The sequence below is a fragment of the Culex quinquefasciatus genome, chromosome 3 (genome assembly GCF_015732765.1).
Source record: "Culex quinquefasciatus strain JHB chromosome 3, VPISU_Cqui_1.0_pri_paternal, whole genome shotgun sequence".
In the NCBI taxonomy this organism is placed as follows: Eukaryota; Metazoa; Arthropoda; class Insecta; order Diptera; family Culicidae; genus Culex; species Culex quinquefasciatus.
In genome coordinates, this window is record NC_051863.1 from 109880516 (window position 1) to 109907162 (window position 26647).

At 36.8% G+C, this 26647-nt stretch overlaps 1 protein-coding gene across 4 annotated transcripts in view; it reads left to right on the plus strand.

Annotated features, from left to right (window-relative positions):
• Nucleotides 1-21624, plus strand: part of LOC6033513 (protein wech) — a 29412-nt gene extending 7788 nt beyond the window's left edge. For all 4 annotated transcript variants that reach the window (XM_038262369.1, XM_038262370.1, XM_038262371.1 and 1 more), the window contains 4 exons: nucleotides 16084-16286; nucleotides 16350-18240; nucleotides 18301-18453; nucleotides 18518-21624. In XM_038262369.1, the coding sequence (XP_038118297.1) occupies nucleotides 16093-16286; nucleotides 16350-18240; nucleotides 18301-18453; nucleotides 18518-18688 (2409 nt within the window). In that variant the 5' untranslated portion in view covers nucleotides 16084-16092 and the 3' untranslated portion in view covers nucleotides 18689-21624. The remainder of the gene's footprint in view (nucleotides 1-16083; nucleotides 16287-16349; nucleotides 18241-18300; nucleotides 18454-18517) is intronic.
• Nucleotides 21625-26647: the final 5023 nt, after the last annotated feature.

Sequence of the window (26647 nt, forward strand, 5' to 3'; positions counted from 1 at the left end):
TGCTGCGCAAGTATGCTGGCCGTCCATGTTGTTGTTGGTGCTTTAGAGTTGCTCAGTCGAGAATATGCTTGCCAGGCCCAACAAAAGTCGATGGATTTCAGAGGAAAAATGTAATCATACAAAAAGCATAAAAGAGAGCGAGAAAGAGAACAAAACGCAGAAGAGTGTGTGAGGCGCAGAGGAAGAATGTTACACACCATCTGTTATTTACGCTATTTTTTCTCTTTCACCATATTTTCTTCTTATTTCATCCAACATTAAAACAATAACAAACCTTTTTCCACTGCCTTTGGGTTTGCGTTTGAGTTGAGTTGAGTTGAGTTGATGTTGGGTTGGGTTGGGGGTCGTTGAAGTTGAAGCATAGTTGAGGCAGCAGCAGCAGCAGCAACAACGTTGAGAGAGTCGTTGATTCGCATGACGGCACGATCGGCAGCCAGGCCAGCAATGCTGCTGATGAGCGCGCGAACCCATTTGCCATTGCAACCATCGCGGGCTTGAGGGTTCGAGTGATTTCAATTTTTCCTCGAATCGATTTAAAAAGAAGTACCGACAGTTAGGTTCCATTCAATGAACTTCGCGTACTCGATGTTGGTTGGTGTTCTTGGAGTATGATTTAATTGAGATATTTGCTGCAGTTTTGAAAACACAACTCTGCGTTTAGGTCTTTTTTAAATCTCAAGTTGTGTTATGGTTATAGGACTAAAAACAAAAAATGAAGAAAACAGTTCTTGTGTCGAGAGCTTCATGAAATATAGAAAACATCTGTAACAAAAAAAGGGAAATTCTAGCATTGACTTATTCAGTGTTGCTCAAAATGATCCATTTTTTCAAACTAGGTTTATTAGGTTGCATTTAGGACCCTAAACAACTCCCCGAAATTTGGGAGCGATTAGTTGCGTCCACTCTTTGCGCATTGCTTTTTCTTTTTATATGAAAATTTATTTAAAAAAATCCACCTATGTGGTTTTTCCTCACTCTTTACCAAAACAATCTTTTTAGATCCGGTATAAAAAAATACACAGACATAAGTGGTCATTACTTGAGTCAGTGTTTCCAGATCTTCATACTTTTAAAAACGTTTAAAATTGAAAAAAAATTGCTTATAAAAATTAATCCCAAAATAGCATTGCTGCCAAACACCAAGTTTTCAGTTACCTACTTTTCTTTGAAATTCCAAAAGTAAATTATTGTCTAAGCAAAATGAAAAAGCTTTTCTTTATATAACTGATCGTACATTAAAGTATTATTCGAATACAAATTTAAGCATTTAAAATTGCATAGCTTGTAAAATATTACCAAATATCTACTAAATAGCTGAGAGATTATGGAAAAAAATAATTCTCTTGCCTGATTTAACTTCAGTGTTTATAGACTTTATCGATAAAATCAGAATTTAGAAAAGAGTTCGCAAACTCACACAATTCTTAAAGTAACCTTTTCATCAACATTTTGAAAAAGAGCGAAAGAGCCGTTCAAAAGAGTGGCTCTTTTAAGTGAGCAAAAGAAAATGAGCGGCTCCTAAAAAAGAGAGATATCACTTAAGTGGTCATAACTTGATATGTTTTTGACTCGTTGGAAATGTCTTTTGATTGCCTAACTAAAATCGGGTTGATGATGGATTCGGATATAATTTACATACATTTAAGTGAGATCCGGCTTAAAAAATACTTAAGTATCACCTAAGTGGTCATAAATTGAGACAAGATTGCCAGATCTTCAATATTTTTTACTCGTTAGAAAGGTCTTTTAATTATCTAATCAACGATGTATACATACATGGTTGTGTTTGAGTAGATTTCTGGTCACTTATCTAACTTCCGGGTATATGTAAAAACACATTTTTATACTTAAATTCCTTATAAAAACTTTTAAAAAATCAACAGCTACGTGAAAGACCCTAAACCAAGGAAGGTAAAACCTGCTTTTCACATTTTTATTCCTCCCAAAAAGAAACGCCACTGAGTCACCGAATCATGGTGGCCCATACAGTAAGACTACCAACTGTACGGAATTTTTCCTTACTGTACGGATTTTCGACTCTCTCCGCGGATTTTTAACAGGCCGGAATTTGTATACGGAATTTTTCGTATAATACGGATTTGTACGGAATTTTGACAACTTTTTAAAATTGATTTGCTTTTCTGATCTGACCAAAGCGTTTTATTATTAGACAATTTTATGTATCTGTCAATTTGTTTTAAAGAGATGATTCGGATAGTTTTCCGAGTTTTCCTCAGTTCACAGTTGTTTATCATTACTGTTCTTTTCAAATTCCTTACAAAACATATTTATCCGATAAAAGATCCAAAGGTTTTCTATAGCTTGTGCATAGGTATTGTCCGTTTCTCTCAAAAATACACGCCGCGCGGCATTTCAGAATGTGCCGTAGACATTGTTGCCAGAGATTTTCTGAACTTTTGATGCAATAAAAACATACCTGGCAACAGTGCCAGGCGATTCGAAGAAGAAGATCAACAAAAACATGTCGCGTGTCTGAAAAGTGGTAAAATTACACATTTCCAGAGGTAAACTTACACATTTTTTCTGACATAAAAGATGTACCCCTTCCCAGATGTAATATTACCATGATTTTTTTTTCTGTGTAGATTTTTTTAAAGTTCCTATAAGCTTTTGTATTTCACATGTTCATAGGACCTTTAAAAAAACTGTCGAAATGTTTTGATGAGAACGATATTATTTTTAAAAGCAAACTTGACATTTTGTACACTTTTAAAAGTCTAACAAAAAAAAGTGGAAGACCATGAAAATTTGATTCAGCCAATGTTGGAATTCAAGCGAGAAGAAGGAAAGCATTTCTTGCTCGCGAGCGAGGGAGAGAACTTGTACTACTTTTCTCTTCTTGCTCGCGCTCGCGAGCGCCTCGTGCTAGCCCTTCGTCCCAAGCTAGCAATTTGTTTATCAGGCTTATTAATGCGAACCAGGCGATGGTATAGAGGTGTAACTTCAATCGCTGTGTTCGTTTCTAACACGTTCAACTTCTCGGGAACAGGCAATTCTGGCTTGCGAGAAAGCCCGTTCGCGAGCGGTGGAGAGTATATCGATGAGTTTCTCTCGGCAGCTCGAGACTCGTGGTGAGAACTAGAGAGAGAGGAATTTTTCTCGCGAGAGCGCGAGAATACCAACACTGGATTCAGCAAATCGCGGATTATTTTGTGAATATTTTTAAACGTGCAAGTCATAAGCACAGTGAGATTTGTAAAATGTAAAAAGAGACAGTTTTATATTTTTAATTTTAAATTTATATAAATTATTCCTTGACAGTTTTTGTTTTACCATGGTGTCATATCGGTAAAGTGTATGGAATTTTACTCAGCAAGAGTTGGTAGCCTTACCCAAACGGCAGAGGGATGGTTCAATATGCCAAAGGTCTTGGGTTGGAGTTTCGATACCGGTACTTTTTTTTATAGATGAACTTTTTTTGAAAAGAACCCATGAGTAAAGTACTCTCGGTAATTTCGGGATTTATCCTCTCCGTCTGCTTTCAGTACCATTTGACTATCGAACCGTGCTCTTTATCGTCTTGTATGCCGATGCCCACTTCTGGGTGTAGTTTAATATACTGAATAAATACTAAAAACCAATTCGAAGAAAGAATGCTTGCTCCTGTCAAAAGATACGACGTGTCATACAAGTCTAATACGTGATATTTTGAGCAAAAAAACCATGATTATTTTGATTGATACAATTTCATCTACAAGTTACTATAAAGACTTCCTCACGGAGAGACCGACCAGGGCAAATCTAAGAAAATCTTGGTTAATTTAACTAAAAGTATGGGTTAATTTTTTACACAGCTTTTTTTCAACAATCGATTGTTGATTTTGTTAACCCAAAATTGCTGACCACCAGTAACTAAAATTAACTAAAAAAATAGTTGGAATTGCCATTTTCGTTGGTTAAATGGCCGAAAAAAATTCTAGCAGTCGACTGCTAGAATATTTTTTTCAGAAAATTAACTATTTTTTTGTTTTAAGCTGAAATATTGTGGAATATTCTGTAAAAACAGGCTGGGCCATACTTTTCAACTATTTTTCAACAATTTTTTTCGTTTTATTAACTGAAATATTTTTGCATGCTGCAAATTATAAGTGAATTATAACAAAACATTTCTTAATTAAACATAATTTATGTTAGTGTCGATATATATTTTCTTTAATTATCTAACAATACAGGCCGGGCTGAATTTCTAGCTATAATTTTAACTAATGTCTTACTTAAATACAGAAAAACATTCGTGCATGTAGTCAATAATTAGCTATTGTTAGCAATATTTTTATTGAATTTGCAGTAAATTTTATAATAATTCCTCACAAATTAATGCTGGGTGTTTTTATATTCGCATTTATTCTGCCTAAAATTTTAACTTTTTGTACTAATTTGTTTTTTTTTGCATGAAGTTATTAAATTACTGTTAAAAAGCATCAAAACAAAACTTTTTATTATCTGTTATTATAAAACATGTAAAGTTTGATTAAAGTTTGAAAAAATACGTTGCATAAATCTAAAAAAATAATAATAAAACATATTACAAATTTTGTTAAACATATTTATAAAAGATGTTTAATTTCTCGTGAATTCCTTGAAGATATTTCACCAAGTATGTTATTATGTTGTATAAAATTAAGTGTTGTATTCACTTACCATCACTGTGCAATCATCCGATAAGTCATCATCATCTACAACGGTCTCAGGTTTAGTTATTTTTCACACAGAATTTACACCAAAACGAACCATTTGCTGCAAATAGACATATAAAATTTATTAGTAATTTGATACAAAATCCTTAATTTTGTCTATAAACTGAAAAAGGATCGTAAATAAATGTAATTATAATGAGGAAAGAAGAAATATCAATAATGCTCCGTTTCCTGAAAACAATATTTTGAGTTTTACTTACCAGTTTATTTAGCAGTCTTCTATTAACAGCATTTTTAAAATATTTCTATCTTCTTTTGTATATCTTTTATAAATTTTATTTTTAGACATTTCCCATCATCTCATTTTTATTTTGATATTATGTGTACTCATTTCCATATATTTTATGGTTGATGATTCTGAAAAAATGGTTCATTAAAATTGTATCCATCGTAAGCACGAAGGTTTTTGATTATTCAGTTTTCTAATTAAAATCACAACAGATAAATTGTTATGTAAAAATAAATCCATACTTACTTAGATTAACCAACCTTTTGTTAAATTTGCCCGTGCAAGTATTGTCGTGCAAGAGTTCGCCCGCCTCTTCCTTTCACTGCCCTTCCCTTTCCTTAAAACATTGTCATGAAGTCCCCTCGCATCAGAGGTCCTCATTGCGAATGTCCTCGTCTTGTTCTTCATAGTTTATCACCTGCAAAGAAATCATCAACAAACTTACTCACCAATTGCACCTCCACAGTTGCAACAGTGTTCACTTCGATTTGCACTTCAACATTAGCCAAATAGTGTGATTTTCACCTTTCACATTCTCTCACTTCACAATTAACAACACAAACTCAACAAATCGACCGCTCTTGTTCGAATCCTGACTTCAAATGACAAACGTAAACAAACCCAAGTTCATCTTTTAAATAATCAACCAATTGATATTTACATTTAACCAAAAAATCTTGATTTTTCTAAAACCAAAGCTAACAGTCGAGCACGTTCATTCGAGTTCGGGAAATCTGTTAGCTTTTTGCCTTTAGCATTTTCAACAAACAGGTTATTAAATTATTACTGAATTTTGGTTGATTCAACTGAAAATTGGCCGTAACAAGTACGTTTTTGTGAAATTTACGAAAGTAAAATCAACAATTTTAATTGTTAAAATTTCTGGGCACAGTCTCTCCGTGCTGTAAAGTAGAAATTAGGCAATTTAATGCATAAACTTTTATGTTGGTTTGCAATATTTTTCTGAGAAGTTTACTGTTTCGGTTCGCATACATGTCCCATATGAATTTTCATTCCGTCAGTGGGGGTGACATTGGGTTAAATTGATTTTCACGGGTTTCACCATTTCTCAGGTTCTTCTCAATGAAACTAAATTCTGTTAAAACTGTTGTGTAAGGGACATCTTTAGATGACATAGTTGAAAAAATGTCGTGAATTGCTCAAAAAGTGCCCAAATGTTTGAAAATCTCTTCTTCAAACATTGTAGCATGTCAGTACGATTCCCTCGAACAAGAAAAACTGTTGGATGACTTGTTTTTACCATATCGTTGTATTTGAGCATCATTTTAGTTTCAGTTTAGTGACAATTTTCAAACTATTGGCATTTAAGGTAGAGTTCATCAAATTCCACCATATTTTGGGAAAATGTTAGTAAACTATCTAAGAATATTTTTACGTTAAAAGATATTCGGAGTTATTTAAATTGTTTTTGTAACTAAGCAATTTTGAAGGGGTGTATCGTTTTTTGACTCATAGGCACCTCCACTGACGGTTTCAATTGATTTATTCAGTTTTTTCAAAACCTTGTGCATTTCAGATAAAAATAAAATATGTGGAGGAAATCTAGTGATTTTAGGTAAAATTACTTGAAAAAGAGATTTGAATATTTTTTTACTTGGTGAAGCAAGGTGTTAGTTAATATTTTTGTTTAAATTGCGAATGTTTTAAAATTACAGTTGTTAACAATGTTTTGTAATTTTTTTAAATTATTCAGATTTGTCCAAAATAGTTCTTGTTCGAGTTCGCAAATTGATTTTATAATTTTCTACAGAAACTATAAAAGTTTAACTATTGTTGATTTTTAGTGAATTTAATAGGATTGAAAATTTAATTGAGTATAGCACAATTTAAAGAAAGGAAAGAAGATTTTTCAATCAAGCTTGACATTTGCATTGTTTTTTTTTCAAATGCAAATTCCTAAACCCAACTTCATCAAAATATACCGCTGCCATCCTATTGTGGCATAGCTTCTGACTTCCGTTCCCCCCCATCGTTGGACTGGGCCAGAATTTTTGGGTAAAAGTACACTTTTTCGCTGCCGGGTTGGGGCAATATTGCTTCCTCGCGCGGCACGTGTTTCACGTTTTGGGTGGGTGGGTGCTAGGGCTGTTTCGGCGAAGGAGGGTTGTTTAGGCCTTTTTAGGCTCGCCGGCGGAAGGCGGTGGTGTGGCGACGCATGCGCTTCTTATCAGCCAAAGGTTCTTGAACTCTTGGAAATAGCGACAGATTTAGGATTCATTGACCCCGATAGGGCCAGCAGGCAGAGCGGCGGCGGTGTGTGGCAAGGTTTTTGTGTTCTTCGTGTAACTTTCGGCACCCTGCCCGAAAAACCGGTGCGCGGTTGATATTCCGGGTCCCCTACTTTGTCAGCCTCTAAGAAGCGAATCTTCCTCGTTTTCCCTTAACTTTTACCCCGGTGGGAAGGATATCACGACGAGTTGCCGTCATCAGCCGTCTCGACCCCAAAACCCCTGCCGGCATCACTCAGCTGAACAATTTAGAGAAATATATGCTCAACGCTTTGATTATAATTAGATTTTTTTACGAGCCGTGCTCTAGTACCTAAACTTGTGCTGATATACCTCGCTGCCTAGCATTGAGGGAAAACAGGACAAGAGGGTTTCTTGTGAGCACACTGCTTTCTGAGCAAATTCAAAGCAATTGTGGTGTAAGGGGTAGCTGCTCGGAAAGATTCGTTTAGAATTGTGACCCATAAAGGAGTCATTAGAGAAGTGTTGACGCTTTTGGGCAAAATCAAATTATGATTTCTGGAATCAACGTTTGATTGATCCGCTTATTGTCCTGTAAATTCTCCAATTTCAAGCAGTTCATAACCTCAAAATACACAAAAAAAAAATTCTTACTGCAACAATGGCCTGGTTCAACTCATTCGTTCGAAACATTTCAGTCGATGCAATGGAGGGTACGAGCAACTTAAAATGATAAAAAAAGCTGTACAACTGAGCGGGTATCGTTAAAGTGCAGCAGATGGTCGTACCAAAAGTAGCAGTAATTACTAAACAAGAGAGAATGGACAAATGGGCCGTTTTTTGGTGAGCGTTTCCTTTGCAGGATCCTTCGTGGCACTCACCACAGTTTGTCATGCTGGTTTTGTTGGAGGTTTTGAATTCCAGAAGAAAGAGACGTTCTGGTCCTGCTGGGTTTTGAAGAAAATAAGACAATTTTTGTTTCATATCTGCTCAATACATATATTGGGAGGAAATTTGTCGCTGGTGTGATATCTTGTGACAAGCTTAAGCGACGAAGTTTTAATAGTTATTGTTGATAATGGAACTTTTAATTATCTGAAAAAGTTTATACATTTTTCAACATTTTGGATCGAGCTTAACAATTATTCTAGATTTAGAAATATTTGTAGATTATTGTGAATGGAAATTAACTACTTAAATTTGACTAATTTGAGGTCATCAAATTCGTATTTGAGAACTAGGATGATTCAGAGTGATCCAGAAATACGTAATCCAAGATGGTGACCAATAAAATATTGCTTTAGTAAAATATGTGTGGATCAATCGGACCGCGCACTGGACTCACAATCCAGAGTTTGCTGGTTTGAATCCCGCGGTGGGTGCTCTAAAATTCTAAGCGTAAATATGGGTATTTACACTTTGAACTTTTCATATGAAATTTTCAAATACTTGGCTAAATTTTTCGGTCCTCAAATATTTTTCCTTGAAAATAAAATGTATCGCATTTCATTTGCGTCCAACATTGCTGAAATCGGTTAAAAGGGAGCGAAGTTATGTCGAGTTCAGGTATTGATTTCAGTTGAACAGGAGATTTTTTGCAGACGCTAAATAGGTTGCTAGTAAGAAATCTATCGAGTTCAGAAATTGATTTTAGTTGAAAAGAAGTTGTCAAACAACGAGACGCCCTGTTTCACCTTAAGCATAAACTTTGCAAAGGAATTTTCGAAAAAGAATGTCCACATATCGTCAAAAAATTATGTTAACGGTAAATTTAATGCTCTACAACAGGGGTTCCCAAGAACTATTTTTAACAGTAGCAGGTTCCCTGTGACCATAGGGGTCGTCAAAGTTTCATTTTTTATTCAAAATAATCATTATGCTATAAATTTAATATAGCCAAACTAACAGTGAATTTTATTTAAAAAAATGGCCGAAAAGGACCACAATACAGTAGAAAGGTTAAAATATATTAAAAAAACTGTTATTAGGGAAAAATATGTCGGTTTCTATTGTAAAGGTGTGTATCATTGAACCATTTTTTTTTGTAAAACACACAAAATGCTTAAATTGGTCTCAATTTATTCAAGGTAATGCCAGACCACCAAAATACTTTTTCGTTCATCGAATGCCATCGCGGTAGAAAGTGAAATTGTTGGTGGGTGAAAGTTGCTGCAAAATGATAAAATTAAGCACAAACATTCAGTGCTCTTTTTTTTTTCTCACACCATATTCTTCCAGGTTGTGTGTGAAATTTACTTTTCGTTTGCTGATGTGTTCAAAGTAAATATCAGTCAACACTTGCAGCATAGTTTGGTGGTGAAAAAAAATATCACGATCACGATAGGTATCGTCACGCGATGGCTGGTAAAAAAATACATGCTCTTTTTCACCAATGCACATTTTCCACGTCCCCGCAAAAGATCATCGCTTTGTTAGTGTTTGTACGAAAAACGTCAGTCCACCAATACAACAGGGGAAAACGATCAGTTCCGTTGAGGGAGCATCGGCAGCATACGAAAATGAGGGTGGAAGAAGCTGATCGGAGAAGAACAGATGAAAACATAAATAAAAATGTTGAGGCAGTCTCTGCATTATTTTGGTTCCTCTTCCTATCTGTTGTTGGTATTGTCTTTTTTTCTTTTACTCCTTGCATGTGTATGTTCAGCGCATAATGTGTGTATGTGTTTCGCCGATTTCGTGCCTCGGTGCTTTCGTTTGTGTGCATTGAAATGGATGTTTGTGCACTTTTGCTGCAAAATATTAGCAAAGTTTGATCTAATAGATCATTGCAATTTTCTGTTGAAATTTGTGAGAATTATAAAGGCCTGTATGGTACGTTGGTTTTAAGACCTTTTATCGTAAAATTTAAGGCTTTTTCAGTAAATATATTTTTTTTAAATAAGTACATAAATATCACTTAAGTAGTCATAACTCGAGACTGGGTTGCCGTATACTCAATGTTTTAGACTTGTTGGAAAGGTCTGTCGTCTGTCGATTACCTAACCAACGATGGGTCGGATGATGGATCCGGACATAGTTAATATACATTCAAGTGAGATCCGGATTTATGTTAAAACACATTTTTATGCATAACACGCATGCATGCAAAACTAAAAAACTGATGTTGATTTTGTTTGATGATTGTTAGCTTATTATTAAATTTTAATATTTGCAATTAAATATTACATATTTTCGAAGCCATAATTGGCAGTAAGAATCGGCAGACGGCTTACAATTTTCGTTCAAAATTTGCAAAAAGGTAAAATTTTACAGAAGCCAGGCAAACTATCCAAGTACCTAAGCAAATAAACAAAATATCGATCTTGGCAAAAATGTTTAAAAGTACCTAAAGTTTAAGCAATACAAAAAAAATAATAGCAGAAATATTTCGTTTTGGACAATTTATCAATTTTTCGAACCCTTTTTTGATTTCCTTGGGATTATATCAATCATTTTAAAAATCTACTTTCAAATTTTTATTTTTTATAAATGTTGTTGTATAAAATAATGGCAAAATATTCAGCTTGACAAAATTGGTCAACATTTGCTCATAGTTCTAGCCATATTTAGCAAAATAAATATAATAACAAAATGGTTAAAGGAAAATTGGTCTAAATTTTTCTCATAGTTAAAGTAATAAAATATAACAACAAATTGGGATATGACTGCTGATCTTTTTTTAAATTAAAATTTCATATGAATAACGTGATCAATGATAGAATGGTTTTCCATGTGCAATAACTTGAGTTGTTGTTGTCTTAATCTTTGACATTATTTAATGTGACCTGATAAATAACAATTAATAGAATGAGTTTTAGGGATGTTATTATTTTTTCTTTTCATTACCGATGGTCATGATTTTCAGATAACGAAATCAGATATTTTTACATGACTTGTTATTGAAACGTCCTCCGTTTTGTTGTTCTCATCTGCCCTGGAAAAATATGGCATCCAATCAGCTATTGCCATTTTTAGAAAATTTATCGTTTGGAATTGCAGCTTGGTTGTTTTTCCATGCTAGTACCTATTTCCGTAATTTCGATTCAAATTTTTTTTCTGATTTATTTATTTAAAAGTAAGGCCGTTGCACATATTTTTTGCAGTTTATGTCCCTCGACTGTGATCAAAGTCGAGGGGGGCAAAAAATAAAAAAACAAACTAAAAATTGAAATTATAGGCCACCAGCCGTCCCCTAACATGACAGTTTTCGTGAATTGCGCGTATCCACCGACAGATGGCATGTGGACCTCGTCGGAGTCCGCCCATTAAAAACGCAATTCAAAATTTGCATGGGAAACTTATTTTCCGTGACGGCTTTCGCGGCACGCTCCCTCCAACTGTTCGAGACTAATATTTTAACGTGGCGTATCTTTAAACAAGTTTTTCAAGAAAATGATTCCAGAATGCTTATTTTGTCGTTTTAAACCGAAAGTAGCCAAAAACTATATTAATTTAAACTATTCGCCATTTACAAATGTTTGGCTAGATGATATCAAAGGCCGCCATCTTAGGCCCACTGGGCCCACAAAAAGAGGTACGCTCAGTTTGTATGGGAGCTGTCAACATGCTACCGGGCTGTAGGCCACGGTGTCAACATTTGAATGAAAAAAGTGTTTTAAAATGCATCATACACCTGTCCAGTTGTTTTGCAATCATTGATTTCCAAAATTTCTTAATACTGACGAAAATTTTATTTTTGCGAGAAAAAAAAGTTTTTGCGGTGCTGTACATTGTAATTTCATAGAAGTTCAAAATATTTTTGAACGAGTCTAAACATGTTAAATATGATTATCAATGCAGAAAAAGGCATTTAAGAGCAATTCCAGCTCAAATCAGGATTTTTTCTGGTACTTTTGTACCCGACCCTCTCCGATTTCAATGAAACTCTGTAGACATGTTATTCTGAGCCTATATAAGTCATTTTTGTGTATATGGAGCCAAGTACTCGAGAATAACATTTGAGAAGGGCGTAAGGTATTTAAATATTTTAGTATTTTGCAATTTAAAAATTACTGTATCTCGAAGCCGTTGCATCGTATCAAAAAGTGGTCAAAGACAAACTTGTAGGAAATCGGACGGGCTTTCTGATAGAAATACACTGAAACAAAAATACACGCCACTTTTATGTCATTTTTCAATTTATAAGTTTAAAAGTTAAATTTGAATGTGATGTCACAATTTTTTTCGCTCAAATTTTTTAAGAAAATACCCTAAGATGTTACCAAAAGACTGACGAAAAATGCAGGACGGTAGGTCTCTCCTAAAAAAATACAAAAATCATTTACTAAAACTGTTTTATTGAAAAGTGGTCTAAACGTCAAAATTTGTAAAAACCGGTAGTGGGAATCGATTCTCCAGATAATTTTACATAAAAGTCTCCATATTGACCATTGTCCTATGTCCAATCCTTGGGAAGATACAGCGGTTTTACAAAAAATAATAATGTTGAAAAAACGGGATTTTTGGTGGTTTTTGGCATTTTCTATATGACAGACTTGGTTTTTCAGTCTCGTAAATATTTTTTCCGGAAAGCTCGTCCAATTTCCCATAAGTTTTCCTTTGACAGCTTTTTGATTTATATCGTTTTTATATTTACGTAATCAAATTTACTATCCTGGTTTCTACCACACTGAAAAAAATATTCTATTTTCAGTTATAAGCAATGTAATTAAGCTTATATCTGTAAGCCCTTACATCCAATTGAAATGCTGTCAAAGGCAAACTTATGGGAAATTGGACGAGCTTTCCGTTAAAAATATTTACGAGACTGAAAAACCAAGTCTGTCATATAGAAATTGTCAAAAACCACCAAAAATCCCGTTTTTTCAACATTTTTATTTTTAAAACCGCTGTATCTTCCCAAGTATTGGACATAGGACAATGGTCAATACGGAGAATTTTATGTAAAATTGTCTGGAGAATCGATTCCCACTACTGGTTTTTACAAATTTTGACGTTTAGACCAGTTTTCAAAAAAACAGTTTTAGTAAATGATTTTTGTACTTTTTTAGGAGAGACATAACATCCTGCATTTTTCGTCAGTCTTTTAGTAACATTTTAGGCAATTTCCTCAAAAATATTGAACGAAAAAAAAACCGTGACATCACATTCAAATTTAAGTTTTAGACTTAAAAATCAAAAAAATCTCATAGATGTGGCGTGTATTTTTGTTTCAGTGTATTTTTTTCAGAAAGCCCGTCCAATTTCCTACAAGTTTGTCTTTGACCACTTTTTGATACGACGCAATGACTTCGAGATACAAGAATTTTTAAATTACAGAATACAAAAATATTTAAATACCTTACGCCCTTCTCAAATGTTATTCTCGAGTACTATTGGCTCCATATGCACAAAAATGGCTTATATAGGCCTAGGATAACATGTCTACAAAGTTTCATTGAAATCGGAGAGGGTCGGGTACAAAAGTATCAGAAAAATTCCTGATTTGAGCTGGAATTGCTCTTAATATATTTGCAACGGCCTAACTGTTAACTAAAGATACACAAAGTTTGCTGGAAATTCATTTTAATTGGAATACCCAACACAAACACACAGTTCACACTACGAGAAGTAAAACGTGTAGAACCGTCCGAAGGATGCAGCAAGAATTGGCTACGCATTAGCTGGATACCAAAAAAGGACGGGGCAAGGGAGCTAGCGAACGAGTGGAATGTAGAACCCCGGAGTTTGTACGCTCTAATGGGCTGGACCGATTCCGATAAAGAGCGACAATATATTACGTTCCGTTCCTTTCGAAGGGTTTTTTCTTCTCCCCTGCCCCTGGTGGGCCTGGGAGAGGGCAGACCGGAGCCTGCATGAAGTTTTGCGCCTTGGCGACGCATGTTGCCAGCAGCCCTCCACAGCTCCTGAGTCTATGTTTGTCCCGAAAATTGTCGAAGAAGTCCGGAGGAGGAAAACGAGACGAAGAAAAATGTACACTAAAGGATATATGCGACCCGCAGCAGAAGGGATCCGAAACGAGAAACGAACGGTCCTTGAGGCTCTGCCAGCATTTGATGTTTCACGGGTTGGATGCAGGAATTGTAACGTGAGGCCGTGAAATGGTTTCGTATTTCTGAAAGTGAGATGTGTATTGGGAATGCATCCGGTGGATACTCCTGACAGTGATAATGTGCACTCCATCGAAACAATATTTCCACAAACTTTGTTTTAAGAATATTCTTGGTTAAGGATTTACTGTATCTTAATACTTTGCTTTGCTAATTTATTGTTTCATAGGTCAACTTTGACCATGGTTTCAATTAACAACCCTGGGCTATGCTTTAACGCAATTTCCACCAACTTAAATGCTAATGATTTAGTTTTATAGCCAAAATTGTGAAGAATAAGAAAAAAAGTGACAGAAAAATTAGATTTTGGAAAACCAGGTCTTGTACAATGAGTAACTTAACAAGATCAGTTTAGACATTATCGTTGAACAAAGGTTGTTCAAAAATAAACCTAATCGAAAATGAGGAATCGAGGATTGACTGTGTGTGTTGATCTTGGCAAAGTGCTGATGAGCCAACATTAGGTGCCCGATAGAAATGCATGGTTTTCCCCAAACAACTCGAAGAACCAGGTGTTGGGTAGACATCAACCATTGGTTGTCATTTGTTGATCAAAGAGATTTTTTTTTTTCGTTTGGATCCACCATGAAAGGCCTAAAGTCTAAATTTGAAGGTCAAGAAGAAGAACTCTTCTAAAATGCACTAGACAAAAGTGGGAGTTCAAGCTGCGAAGCGTACACAGGCTGCCGTTGCAGCTCCCAACAACAATTAATGAACAGGAAGAGGATGTTTGATGATGATGGTGGCCGGGGACGGGGACCAAGAAGACGACGATGATGATGGGGTGCATTTGATGAATCCATGCCACCACCAGGCCCGGGGACGTGAAGAGTGTATGGAATGAATTACATTTTTTCCAGATCTTCCTCTCCGCGCGTTTTTCGCCATGTTGTACGTGGTGGTGCAGCACACACATCTTGCACCACCCTGCTGCCTTTTCTGATGCTGGTATATGAAAGTCTAACTCGACGCAGCATCGTGTCATTTTTCTTGCTTTGTTCTTGCATGCAGCGGATGTAGTAAATTTTTTCGGTTTATTGATCCATCGCACCGGACTTGGGTGCCGTTTTGTATAGGGTGCGCGATGCATCTGGCAGATTGTAGGAATCGCTCAGATACAAGTCATTGTTGGAAGTTATAGAATAACACTATGAAACAATTTGGAGAAAAGTTGCAGATTTAAATTTTGTGGGTCTCAAATACTTTGGAATAGTCAACCGATTTACAGTCCAGATCGATTACACCGATCAACAAAATTTTCTGCGCAGGCTCAACCCGAGAGGAAGCATGAACTTAAAGGTCCCCAGAAACACAATCAATTAATCAATCAATCCATCCATATTAACGACCCCCAGGTCTTTTGTGGTCTCTAGTTTCTGCTCGAACCTAGCAGTCCAAAGGCTTGAATGGGAGATGCTTCCCCTCGAGTTGAGCTTGCGCAGTTGGTTGTTTGGTTGTTTCGATTTTCCAAAGCTCAATTATATGAATGATTTTTAATTAAAATTGGGATAATTAAATCAAATTGAATTTCAGCGCACTCAAATTAGTTCAATTCAAGAAGTTTATTATTACACTATCAAGAGAATATTCTCAATATTCCACCACCAATATGGTGGCCGTCATCTTTGCAGATTCTCAAGATCTAGGTTCGAGCAGAAACTTGCAGTAGAGACCACAAAAGACCTGGGGGTCGTGAAAGTGGATGGTTTTATTTTTTTGAGCTCAAAAACCCAAAATAAGACAGTGATTTTTAATTCGATTATATCCTAAGTGATTTTTTTGCGCAGACTTTGAACAATTGAGTCTGAAAGAGTAGTGCAAATTAGCTAATCCATGTCTTTTTCTCTCGCTTCCAGAACCGCGCTATGGCACTTTTATCCAATGGTGCTTCATCAATGCAAATAACCCCGCCGCCCGGCAGCTCGGCCCAGCCCAACAACGACGGAAACGTGGACTTCAACTCGAATGATCACATTTTCTTCTCGAATCTCTTCAACGCACTGCCCCGCTGGGACGCACCGGGCAAGGTTAGCTCGGGTCCCGTTACGGTGCCGCAAAGGTAATTTTGAATTTGAACGTCTGCCAATTGTGAAATCTAATCTCCATTTTGTTCTGCCTTCAGTGTCCACAATGTGAACGGATTCAGCAACAATACGTCGCTGGATCGGGACAGCATCAGCATCACGGACGACGTGCTGTTCTCGAACGTGCTGGGTGCGATCGGGACTTCGAACGGGAGTTCCGCCAACAATGATATCCTCGGTGCAATAGGGACCCACATGACGCCGAGCACGTCTCCGCAGACGAACTCTTCGAATGGTAGCTCGCACTGTCCGTCCTCGTTGGGAGCGGTCTGCGGCCGGTGCGATACGCACGCGATCAGCCGTTGTCTGGACTGTAACGATGTTCTGTGCGAAGACTGTGCCCATATCCACAATAAAAACACTTTTACGAAGGAACATTGTGTGATCTCTATCCATACGATCTCGCCGATCGGGTCGGCCACGGGTGCTATGAGCATTCCGATGGCAGCCGAACCGCACTGTGATGTCCACGGCGAAGTTCTGCGTTATTTGTGCGAGTCGTGCAAGAAGATTGTCTGCCAGGAGTGTACGCTGTGGGATCACAAGGACCACTCTTGTATTCCGGTGTCGAACGTGTCTCAGGGAGCTTCGGAGAAGATTCTGTCGATTATTGAGAGTGGCAAGTTGGGTACCAAATATATTAAGGCTAGCATCGATCGTGCCGTTACGTACTCGCAGGCCGTTGAGCGTGATGCCATGGAAGCTTCGGCAAGGATCCGCAAAGCTATGCGTCACTTTATTCTGGCGGCTGAAGATCGCGAACGGACTCTGCTGGAACGTGTTGACAAGTTTCGCCAGCAAAAGTTGACCTCACTTTCGGATCAGATGGCGGGATTGCGGGCAGCTTTGGCAGGTCTTTCGCAAACTTCGGATATGCTCTCCAAAGCGTTGGATTCCGTTGGCACGATGAACAGCATGGACATTGCCAAAACCCTGACTTCTGGCGAGAGCCAGATGGAGCAATTTGCCGCTATGTACAAAAATTTACAACCAAAGGAAGAGTTCATCACGTTTGTAGCGCCGAACTTTGAGCTGCTGCAGGACATTCGCATGCAAGGGGACGTACTACTGGTAAACCAGCGCAGCAACTCGATGTCCAGCAGCAACAACGTTTGCATTCAGCCACCAAGTGGAAACATTCTCACCCGTCGTCCTATTGTACGTAGTACAACTCCAGCCCAGCGTCTCAACTCGACGTCGTCCTCGTCCTGGGATCAGATCCCGCCTTCAAAAAACGTACTCGGGTCATCGCCGACCTCGATAGGAATCGGCCCCATTCCGGGAATGCCAGTGCTGGGCCAATGCATCCCCGGCTGTCCCACGCACGTCTCGGCCAAACCAGCTGTTGGCCCTAGTACGACCTTCGGCTTCGATGGCCACGAGGATGGCCAGGTGTCCCGTCCGTGGGGTATCGCCGTCGACAAGGAAGGCCACGTGCTGGTGGCCGATCGTCGCAATAACCGCGTGCAGGTATTCTATCCGGACGGGTCTTTCAAGCTCAAGTTCGGTTCCAAAGGGACAGCCAACGGCCAGTTTGACCTACCGGCCGGCATCTGCACCGATGCCCAGAATCGCATCATAGTCGTTGACAAAGATAACCACCGCGTGCAGGTCTTTTCGCCCAACGGCATCTTTCTGCTCAAATTTGGCAGCTACGGCAAGGACTGTGGCCAGTTCCAGTACCCTTGGGATGTGGCAGTTAACGTTAAGGGAGAAATACTCGTCACAGACTCGAGAAACCACCGCATTCAGCTGTTCAACTCGGAGGGTCAGTTCATATCGCGCTTCAGCTTCGACGGCGTCAACCACAGCCGTTACCTGAAGGGACTGACCACTCCACGGGGTGCTTGCTTCACGCCTCAGGGCGATGTCATCATCTCGGACTTTGAGAACCACCGTCTGCTGCTGATCGATTCAACGCTGACAAAGGTAGAACTTAATTTCAGTTCTCGGCTAGAACATCTATTGACCCCTTTTCTTCCCCCTCAGGTTCTCGCCGCCAAAGGTCACGAAGGCTCGGCCGTGCATGAGTTCAGCCGTCCGTCCGGAATTGCGTGCGACGATGATGGGCGCGTCATCGTAGCCGATTCCAAGAATCAAAGAGTGCTTATATTTTCGCCACAGTTGGAGTTCCTGTGGGCGGTAGGTTCCTTCCCTTTCCAAGAGTCTCGCCCCGTCAATTTAAAGTTTCCTTCCTCCATTTCAGGTTGAGATTCGTCCCTCGTCCAACAACATGCTCACTGTCGGAATGGACGAGAAGGATCGCCCCAGCGATGTGTCCCTACTGCCCGACGGTCGACTCGTGGTGATGGTCGAGACCTCACCGGACGCCCGTGACCAGTGCAGTCCGCAGAAAACGTTCATCCAGATTTACTAAGGGACGCCTCGACAATTCTTTTTTTGGCTTCGCAGTCTCTTAACTCACTTTTTGTGCGCTGTTCGTTTTCGAACGAAATTGTTTTATCTTTGAGCTGTTTTATTTCTGTACTCTATTAGACAAATTTACACGAAGGATCGACATTGCTACCTCTAACAGAAAAAAAGCGAAACTTTTAGGCTTTGTGTTGAACGTTTTTTTACACACGTGTAGTGATACGATTGAGCGAGCCTCCACTTACACTCACACACATACATTTTATATAGATTTTTTTATTATCGCTAGAAAAAGAAAAAGTTTATAATAGAGAAAATTCTCAATAGTACAAGAACAAGCAAAACATGGTGGAAAGCAAAGGTAGTACAAGCTAGATTTAAACTCGTTGTGACGAAGGAAAACAAGAAAAAAAAAGATATGAAAGAGAGACGGAGACATTTACTGTGCAACATTTACGGTGCTGCGATAGCACGGAGAAGCAATTCTAATGAGCAACTGAAAGTTGAGATGCTTTTTGCAAACAAGACTTAGCACAAAAAGACTGAAGAAAGGGAGAAGTAGCCAATTCACGTCGAACACTTTTTGTTGTAGCATGCAATTGTAATTGTGTAGAAAAAAGTATTTTTTCATTTTCATTTGGTTTTCCACCCATTTTGTTTCTGTTTCAACTGTCATTATTTAATAGTAGTAGCGTGACGAGAATAGTCTATTGCAATAGAGGCAATGATAATTTAATGTTATTTTTACAGTAGTCGATATTTTCCAAGAAAATTATTAGTTTGCACGATGCAGGCATTTAAAGATAATTTTATGTAAATGTATTAACATTCATGTTCATGCAGAAAAAAACGATGTTCACAATAGATGTATGTTTTAGTGAACTAAATTGTCACTTTTGAGTATTATGCCAAGCAGTTTGGTGATTTATTTTAGTTTTTAAGGAGCACCCAAACAGATTTTTACTTAGTAAAACATTGTGAGAAAATTGTCTGTGCTTCTAAGCGCACGTCCCAGTCAAAATCTAACAATATTGATAATACAAACTAATACCTTTAGGAGCATTGAAAATGACTTAAATCGAACTTTCAACTCACAGACTAACAGTCTGATCCATCGACTTAAACACTATACCACCAAGAACGAAACCAGTTGCAAAGAAGATACTTCTAAAAGTTTTCCCGGAAAAATAAAAATATAAACTAAAGCATCACTCAATTTTTTTTGAGATTTCTAAAACAAACAAAGAAACAAAAAAAAATGCAATTGGAAAGGATAATAAAAGATGTAGTCGGTACAAGCTTGAAACAAACAAAAAAGTGAAAAACAGTAAATTTTGGCGTTTCATAAACAGCCACTGTACTTGTGATTTTGTAAGCGAAACAAAGTGGAGCAGACAGTTTAAACAAACGAAAAAAAAATACACAAAACTAAACTCGTGAAACGGAGGCATAAAGCTAGTGCCAGTACAATGGAAGAAAGGGAGAGAAAGAGAGAGGTGATTCGATTCTTAATCGATTTCAGGGCTGCGCAAGAAGAGTATATGAAGATGAATCCAATTCGCTATAAAAAATTAAAACAACAAGGAAGAAATCAAACATGCAAATGTTGCCATAAAATCTCAAAGACAAAGAAGATATTTTTAAAAATAGCTCGATAGTATATCAAAGAAAAGTGGAATGACGATTCTAACGTGCAGCGGTTTGAAGAACAGATGGAAAGAAAGGCTAGCTTGAAGTAATGTTGCGTTTCCGAAATGTATGATCCTATTTAATCAAATTAAAGCAAAAAAAAAAACTAAACTTTACAAATCTGGGAAAGCCAGACGATCTGCGATTTGTACTTTCCTCATTATTATTTTAAAAATAATACAAAAATAATTAGCATAAATTATGATTAGCGCGTAGCTTCGATAACCACCATTCAGCATGCTTAATCTAACTATATGTGTTCTCGTGCTTCGATGTACTTTACGAAAATTCCAAATTAACATCAAATAATTTCATTGAAACGAGTTTGCTGAAAGAAAATAAAAACAAACAAAAAAGGTTTCGTGTGTGCATTATATTTTTGGTTCATTTTCAAATAAGTATTGAAATTACTTTTTCGAGTCGATTTACAAATTTGAACAAAAGTAGTTCAAACATGCAACTTGAATGCAATTTAGAAATTAGTAAACTCGTTTTCTTGTCTCCGCTCGCGACAAGAGCTCCGGAGAAGACAAAAACGATACGGTATAGAACAAAAATTAAAAGCAAATACAAAAGTTAACCAAAACGGATGCAAAACGAAAAAAATAGTTTTAAGCTGACTGATTGAAACCAGTAAGACTGAAAAGTTCGACTGAGGATGGAAACGGATGATACAAAGATAACGGAAAATATCGAAATTTTCTAGCGTCAAATTTACATTCGTCAAAAGTGAAAACTATCGGAAATTGCTTTGGCTTAAAGATTAAACATCGGATTAAAATTTGAGAAAAGTGTCAAAAGCAATACTAAAACCCATAAAAAGAAAAAAAAAAACACGAACGTAGATATAAGTTATCCGAAAGTCGATACTTTGCGATTCACTTCATCAGACAGGCAAACAATGGTAAAACTATCCGGAATCCTCACCGAAAGGAGAAAAAAAACACCCAAAGAAATCATGGAAAGACATAAATATCCATAGATTAATACTACTAACTCCTGAACTAAAGCGGACAACAAAATTTTGGTTTGACCTAAATACAAGTTCCTGCTTGGATTAAAACAAAACAAAACAAGAAGAACAAACTATGACTCACGTATTTGCGCTTCTGCTAGAGAAATGAACGGTTTTATTTTTGATTTTTTTATTTTTGTAGCGTAAGAACGGCTTCAACTATTGAAACGCCAAATGTGTTCGTCGAAAAAAGAAGTGCATAGTAACATTAAACACTGATATAAACAAAAAAAAAACAATTTAGATCAAATATACACTACAACGTATAATGCTGAATTATATTAAAAAACACACGAAAGTACAACATTCTCTTTATATCGCTGATGCTATACAAGAAAAGGAAAAAAAAACAAACAGATAAGCAAAATATACATAGACTAAACGAATGGAAGGAAAATTATTCTGAATAATGGCAAACAGTTACCATAGCAAAAGGAAAAAAAACAAGAATCTATTTTAAAATGTACAACAACAAACAAAATAGCAATTTTCTGGCAATGACTCAGAAACGCACTATATATACATGCAATTATTATTCTTTATCCTAATAAATAGTTTATAACTAAGCGGTGTAGATGTTTGAATTTAAATTGTGATGGCATCCAAACGCCGCATATATTTTTTGCCGGGGCTGATTTTTTGAAAAAGTGCCTAACTTTGAAGGTCTGTATCGAGCTCCAGGGTGCTCCAAACTTCAATGTTTTATATATACCAAAAGATGCGCAAGGATCTGACCTACACGCCAGTGATGTTGAAAATAAACGCTTCAGTGGCCAAAATGCCTCAAAAATGACATTTTCGAAAAAAACTTTTTTAAAGTGTTGAATCATTTTAAAATTCAAATGCAAAGCGCCAGCTTCTGTTACATCCAATCAAGCTCATATTTGGGATTTGGGCTCAGTATGACCACCGGAACAAACTCCTGAATGCCCGTCAAAAAGTCAATTTTGTTACACTCTAATGCCTGTATGATAAATGGGTAATTCTCCGCCAACTCACACAGCAGTTGCCCCGACCCCTCTTCGATTTGCGTGAAACTTTGTCCTAAGGGGTAACTTTTGTCCCTGATCACGAATCCGAGGTCCGTTTTTTGATATCTCGTGACGGAGGGGCGATACGACCCCTTCCATTTTTGAACATGCGAAAAAAGAGTTGTTTTTTAATAATTTGCAGCCTGAAACGGTGATGAGATAGAAATTTGGTGTTAAAGGGACTTTTATGTAAAATTAGACGCCCGATTTGATGGCGTACTCAGAATTCCGAAAAAACGTATTTTTCATCGAAAAAACACTAAAATTTTTAAAAATTCTCCCATTTTCCGTAACTCGACTGTAAAAAAATTGTGAACATCTCAAGTTGTAGAGCAGACAATGACAAAAATTTTGATATATAGACATAAGGGGTTTGCTTGAAACATCACGAGTTGTCGCGATTTTACAAAAAAAAAGTTTTGAAAAAGTTGGTCGTCGTCGATCATGGCCGTTCATGGTCACCCGCGACAGACACGGACGACGAAACAAAGAGAAACGCAAAAAGTTACTTTTTCAAAACTTTTTTTGTCTGTTCTACAACTTTGTAGAATATTGTTACACTCTAAAAAATATCCCTGCAAAGTTAGAAAAAATACAAAATTTTAAAATGAAAAATTTAGTTCTAAATGAAAAAAATGACCCTTCTGGGTCAATGTAGATTCGAAAAGTACTTTAAATTTCCCATAAAATGACATGTTCCAAAAAATTTTACAGTCGAGTAACGGAAAATGGGAGAATTTTTAAAACTTTTTTAGTGTTTTTTTCGATGAAAAATACGTTTTTTCGGAATTCTAAATACACCATCAAATCTGGCGTCCAATTTTACATACAAGTCCCTTTGACACCAAATTTCTATCTCATCACCGTTTCAGGCTGCAAATTATTGAAAAACACCTCTTTTTTCGCATGTTCAAAAATGGAAGGGGTCGTATCGCCCCTCCGTCACGAGATATCAAAAAACGGACCTCGGATTCGTGATCAGGGACAAAAGTTACCCCTTAGGACAAAGTTTCACGCAAATCGAAGAGGGGTCGGGGCAACTTTTCCCGATTTCGTGTGAGTTGGTAGAGAATTACCCAAATTATAAAGTTTGATACCCATTTTGATAATGTTCATACGCAAACAAGGAAACCCTACTTTTAAAGTTACCCGAGCATCTCCGGAATCTATTTAAGATGGTCACAAAGTTTAAATCTAATAAACTTTAGTGTCCATTATTTAATTTAAACGTAAAAGGTGCTTCAAAACTGGTTACGTCAAATCAAGCTCATATAAGCAGCATTTTTTGGTACCTGTTAGTTTATTTGCTAAAATCTATTGATCTATTTCGTTTGATTAAAAATACTTCTGCACGATAAAACAAGTATCAAATAGAAATGGAGCTGGAAGTCAAATGCACCTTAACTAAATCCTGTCGGTTACGGTTGTAGCGTTTAGTCACTACTAATTTATTAATATTCGCAATTTTCAGACTTAGGCATGAATAATTCACAAAATTGTGCACTTGAGTGCAGGTTAACATTCACCAAGTTTCGTTTGCTTGTTACATTTCCCACGGTATTTTTTTTTGTTGAGGTGGCTGCATAAAGTTCCTGCGGCATTGTGATACATCGTCAGCCTTGTGATGTATCGTCAGGACTTGGAAAACTACCAGCTGGCAGTGCTTTAAAGTGTGAATTACGTGTCAAGGATACGCCTAGCCCTTTGTAACGAAAGGCGGACACCTGACAAGATGGCCCTACAATTATAGCGTTTGAAAATTTAATCTCATCGATTGTTCTCGACGGTTGAACAGAATTTTGATGGGACTGGTGTAATGTTTTCATGGTTTGATCGACTTACGATTGCAGTAATTAAATTCGAGTTTTATAAGGCCTTATAAGCTATGTGAGCTATGTGTCCTTATGTTTGTAGGACCATTTCAAGTAAAACCCTAGAATAGATTACGATTCGTCAGGAACATGTAAACGAGCTGTCAGCCTTTTTTTATTGAGGCGAATTACTTAGGTTGGAACAAAACAGGAACCTAACGGCTTATAGTGACGACAGCGTTATCTGCCAGCCAACCAAACCGGTTTCCTGGACAGTCGTCAAAATTCTTTTCGTTTGATGAGTAAACGTGTGTGAATCTTCTACATTTTTAAATTATTTTTTTACTTTTTATACATTATTTTGTATAAAATTCTAGTGATGCCGAACATGACCTGTCCTAATTCTGACTTTAAACTTTTATGAGACAAAAAAGCTTTATCGCGTTTAGTTCTCACCTCGTACTAATAGCCACATTGAGCACATTATGTGACTTTGGCCTCTGACACTCGCGTTAATTGCATTGGGAAACTTCCTACTTTCAAATAGATGTAGAAATTAAAAAAATCTGTTACATCTGATAGGCACGATGATTACATGCCTGGGGTGGTGGTGAGCAATATGGTTTAAGCTATTGCTGCTCCGCAGAGTAGAACGGAACAATGATACTTTTATCACTTTGCCTGCAACTGACCTCTGCTTAAGTCGCGTATGATGAATGAGCAAAGATTTTCTCAGCAGAAAATTACCCAACATCTTCAATCGCTCTTGCCAGATGAACCAACAAATCTGATGAAGTAAAACATGGGCGAATGGGTGGAATGGAGAATAATTGGTAAAAAGTATGAGAGATTTTTGATCTTTTTTAACGCAATTGGTTGGAATTGCGACGATGTTGACACTTTTTCGGTTGTAGCTTTTTCTCAAATTTAACATTATTTCAAGAAATATATTCATTGTGACTGGTCCAGGTGTAGGAGTTGCAATCCAAAGGTCGTCAGTTCAAACTCTGGGGTGAAAGATTCCTTGGAGTAGAAAGAGGTTTGGGTGCCCTACCCGTTCAAGCCTTCGGACTCCTAGCTTCGAGCAGAAACTTGCAATAGATACCACATAATACCTGGGGGTCGTTAATGTGGATGGTTTGATTTTTTTTTCATCGTGACTATTATTCTATTTAACATGTACCGTAAAACGGGGTGACTTTGATAGCCGGGGTGACTTTGATAGGTTTGCGATTTTTCCGCAAAATGAAGAATACAATTAAAATACGTACGGAATTGTTTAGAATCATTCTGACCGTGGAAGAGAAGTGTTCAAAGTACCTCAAAAAGAACTTTTCATAAAATTTTGAAAAGTTTAAAAAGTTAGTTAACTATAGTTAAGAAAATGGTGATGAAACTCATTATTTTAAACTTCTCAAAGTGTCATGATTTTCTCAATGAACATGATATTGAATCGGAAAACGGAATGCATTTTCGGATTCTTTGGACAATTTTCCACTAGGAGAAGGTAAAATAAGTTTGTAAATTATAAATAATATGTGTTTTTGAAACACAATTTAAAAAAAAACTCCTAATTTATAGGCGATTTCAGTTGAACAAATTTCATGTAAAATGTGAAAACTTGCGATAAGGGGTTCGAATTCAGTATAAAATGCAATATAAATCGATCATTTTATAAACAAAACTAGTTTTTACAAATTTCAGGCAAAATTCCGACAATTTAACAATTTTACCTAAAATTTATATTTATTTTGTTAAAAAGCTTATAAACTTAGTTAATTAAATATAAACATTGATTTTTTTTTCTTAAAAACAATATCAGCAACATCAGTGATGGTACATTTAACGTACAAATAAAGTTTAAACATCCTAAATATGATTTTAACAAGAAAAACTCTGACTATCAAAGTCACCCCGGAAATTAAACTAAGAATTTTTAACGTAACTATTTTTCTAAACACTATTGAAAAACTTTTTTTCCAAAATAGTGCATGGACTTTGTGTGGCCCACCCAAGTACATGTTTTAAAAATAATAATCTTGAGAAAAACCTTACCTGTTGGAAAATATTCCAAAAACAAATTGAAATCCTATCAAAGTCACCCCGGTTTACGGTACTGATTGATTTACATTGTTCGACTTACATTCATATATACTATCTGGCTTTTATAAGAGTCAATGTTGATTGGGTCTAGTGTTCAAAAAAGTTATTCAGGGTAAAGAAGCTAATTTATCATTTGGTTTAATTTGTTACAAGATAAAATATTATTGCTAGTAAGGCTTTTGCAAATATTTTTAGACATTTATGACACCCTCTTCTACTAGGGCTCTAAAAATCAAAGGGCAAAAAATATGCATTTGTTAAAATCATGATTGAGTGTTCCCCTATGGAACTGGGAAAGATTAACTTACTTGATA